At 36.8% G+C, this 3,447-nt stretch overlaps 1 protein-coding gene across 1 annotated transcript; it reads right to left on the bottom strand.

Annotated features, from left to right (window-relative positions):
• Positions 1 to 1,913: 1,913 nt before the first annotated feature.
• On the bottom strand, positions 1,914 to 2,861 carry LOC142101506 (olfactory receptor 8G17-like). Its single transcript, XM_075185961.1, has one exon. It carries the CDS (start codon positions 2,859 to 2,861, stop codon positions 1,914 to 1,916), a length of 948 nt encoding a protein of 315 aa, XP_075042062.1.
• Between the last annotated feature and the right edge of the window lie 586 nt (positions 2,862 to 3,447).

Genomic DNA, 3,447 nt, shown 5'->3' with positions numbered 1-3,447 from the left:
CCACTCGTCTAAATATCTATTCATACTGCCTTGCATCTAATAAACTTTAATTACTGCCTCTTTACTTTCCATGACACATGCTGTCTAATGTTGAAAATATTGTGTCCATGATCTTTCTCCCATTATTTCATTTCTGGGAACAGCACACCTTTGTCTATTTTCTTTTCTAAAATGAGGATTCAATCAGCCAGTGCTCTGCCACTGTATTGTATCATGTATTGTAGCATGCTTTGCATACCAAAGTTGGTTGTTCAGAATTTCTTAAAAAATGAGAGGTTGGTGCTGGTGATGCTGTCTGTGGCCCGTAAAATTTCTGAGTATTTTCGGCATTCAGCAACCGCATGTAGATCATTGTAGCAGCTTCCGAAAAAGTTACTTTATTAAACTGCCATCCTGTCTACCATTGCTGTGCCACAATGTTTCATAGGGATTATATCTTTTATTAAACTGCCAAGTATTTGTGCTGCTGCTCTGTCACAAATTTAAGCCAACCAGCTCGCTGCAGCTTTTGCCCATCATTGGTGAAAATGTTGACAGCTGTAAAGAGATTATTAGAAAATAGATTGTAAATGAATGTTAATGTTATAAATACTAATGTAGGAACAAAAACTGCTCAAAATGACAGTTTTACCTGTTTTTCACAATCTTTAATGAAATCCTGATCCAAAACCACAACCAAAACACCTGAGGATTTTGGGCCAAAACCAAAAGAAAAATGAGGGGGTCTGCACATATCTCTACTGCACAGTGTGAACAATGTGTCATTATGATGGGGTGTAACTTACAGTCTAGGGGATAGATTTGCTAAGCTGCGGGTTTGAAAAAGTGGGGATGTTGCCTATAGCAACCAATCAGATTCTAGCTTTCATTTATTTAGGACCTTCTACAAAATGAAAGCTAGAATCTGATTGGTTGCTATAGGCAACATCCCCACTTTTTCAAACCCGCAGCTTAGTAAATCTAGCCCCAGATATTGAAAATGCATTTGCTATGTAACAGTAAAATGTACAGCCATAGATTATTTGGTGCAGGTACTACATTGTTGACTTTAGTTGTTATATTTATTAATAATAGTGCATTATATTATATTACTTGTACTGTCATGGAACACACAAATAAAGAGCTACTCTAAATGGCCAGTCTGATATGTCTAAGCGTTTATTGACTGTATTGAACAGTAAAGTATTTTACTTCCATGATATGTTATTGTTTATTTAAACACTTTTAAAACACGCATACATTTTGTCAGAGGATATAAGTAGGGCAGCACGGTGGCTCAGTGGTTAGCACTTCAGCCTCACAGCACTGGGGTCATGAGTTCAATTCCCGTCCATGGCCTTATCTGTGAGGAGTTTGTATGTTCTCTCCGTGTTTGCGTGGGTTTCCTCCGGGTGCTCCGGTTTCCTCCCACACTCCAAAAACATACTAGTAGGTTAATTGGCTGCTACCAAAATTGACCCTAGTCTGTGTGTGTGTATGTCAGGGAATTTAGACTGTAAGCCCCAATGGGGCAGGGACTGATGTGAATGAGTTCTCTGTACAGCGCTGCGGAATTAGTGCCGCTATATAAATAAATGGTGATGATGATGATGATGATAGGTACATTAACAATATACATCATTATAGTCGATTACAATATCATTAAAGGCAGAAATAATGTTCAATATGACAAGTACAGCTTGTTGCAAATATTTCCCCAAAGTTTTTGTAAAAGCATAAAAAACTACAGTACCTGTTCAAAAAATAACTATTGAATAATTATTTATATCAGCTATCTTAGCAATCTTGTTTACTTAGCAAGAAAAGAGAAGACATATTGTTTTTAAAACAATCTTTCAGTACAATGTATGTTACAAAAAATACATTGTATATATAGTAGATTATTGGCACAGTATAATGTATTTAATCATCCTTTATGTCACGGTTTTACACAAGTTCAGTCTTTGCTTCACAGCTGACATAACATCTTTATTTTTTAAACTATAAATTAGCGGGTTTAACAAAGGAACTGCAGCTGTATTAAGAAGAGAGAAAAGTTTCTTTGTGTTCAATGCATCATTCGATGTTGGTGTTAAGTACTGAGAGACAAGTGTCACATACAGAAGGATGACTACTGAGAGGTGAGATGAGCAGGTGTAGAAGGCTTTTCGTTTCCCGCTGTCAGAATGGATCCTCAATATGGCAAAAATAATGAAAATGTAAGAGATAATGGTAAGAAGGAAAGGAATAAGTGCTAGAATTGAAAGACATTGAATAAGAAATGTAATCTCCAAAACTGACTTCTCATTGCAGGAAATTTTCATCAGAGCTATCATATCACAGAAGTAATGGTTTATCTCATTAGTTGTGTAGCATGAGAAACCTGAGAAGAACAAAACAGCGGGAATAACTTGTAGAAAGCCCATCAAATAACAGCTAGTAACAAGTATAGTGCAAACTTTATGGTTCATGATCATATTATAACGTAATGGTTTACAGATGGCTACATATCTATCATAGCTCATTGCAGTCAAAATTAAAAGTTCATGACCTGTTAAAGATGCAAAAATATACAGTTGAGTTATGCATGCAATGTATGAAATGGTATTATCACCAGCTATGAAGATGAGGAGAACTTTATGCAAAGTGATATTGATAGAAGACAAGTCCACAATGGACAGGTTGCTTAGGAAGAAATACATGGGAGTGTGGAGATGCTGATCCAAGCAGATAAGTAGAAGAATGGTCATGTTTCCACCAAGAGTGAGGAGATAAATGAGTAGAACCAGAAGAAAGACAGGAGCCTGAAGCTCTGGGACATCTGTAATCCCTTTAATAATGAAATATGTCATCATAGTCTGATTTATAGCATTTAAAAACATGACTCACCACTTTTATCTGTAACAGACAACACATATTGAATAATACATTTTGTTTTAGTGCACAACACAGTTCTTATAATAAAAAGGGAATATATTATAGGAAATTTTAGAATGCAATTAATTCTAAGCAATACATTTGTCACTGCATCTGTTGCCCTCGGATTGCTTTGTCACAAGATTATGCCACTGCGTCTCATTGGTACCTACACTTTCATTTTTCCTATTTAAGATACCTGTCCAGAGCCAGGAATTAATTATAAACATTTGCAGTAAGAACTCCATTGCCTGTTCATACTCTGTTGCTGAATGTTTGCCTGCATTACCTCTCAGTTTTCTCCAACACTTGTTCTCAGGTAGTGACATTGACCAGTATACTCTCTCCAATCTTGATCTCAGTTTGTGATTACCCTACCTACTCCAGTCCCTGGCCTTGTCTACTGTGTTCAGCTGTCTGGATCTACTTTCTGGTTCTTTAGACAGGACACATTTCCCAGGTTGGTTCTTTTTGGTCCCTCCCTGATCCTGGCAGATCTCACACCTGTCTGAAATGAGCTGCATTCAATTTGTGCACTACTCCTTATGTACC

Source organism: Mixophyes fleayi, chromosome 9 (genome assembly GCF_038048845.1).
Source record: "Mixophyes fleayi isolate aMixFle1 chromosome 9, aMixFle1.hap1, whole genome shotgun sequence".
Classification (NCBI taxonomy): Eukaryota; Metazoa; Chordata; class Amphibia; order Anura; family Limnodynastidae; genus Mixophyes; species Mixophyes fleayi.
The sequence above is the reverse complement of the archived record's forward strand: the minus strand, read 5'-3'. Positions and strand labels throughout refer to the sequence as shown.

What these genes read in the sequence shown, in the direction of transcription:
- LOC142101506 (XM_075185961.1), bottom strand. Translation starts at nt 2,861, where the DNA reads ATGTTTTTAAATGCTATAAATCAGACTATGATGACATATTTCATTATT.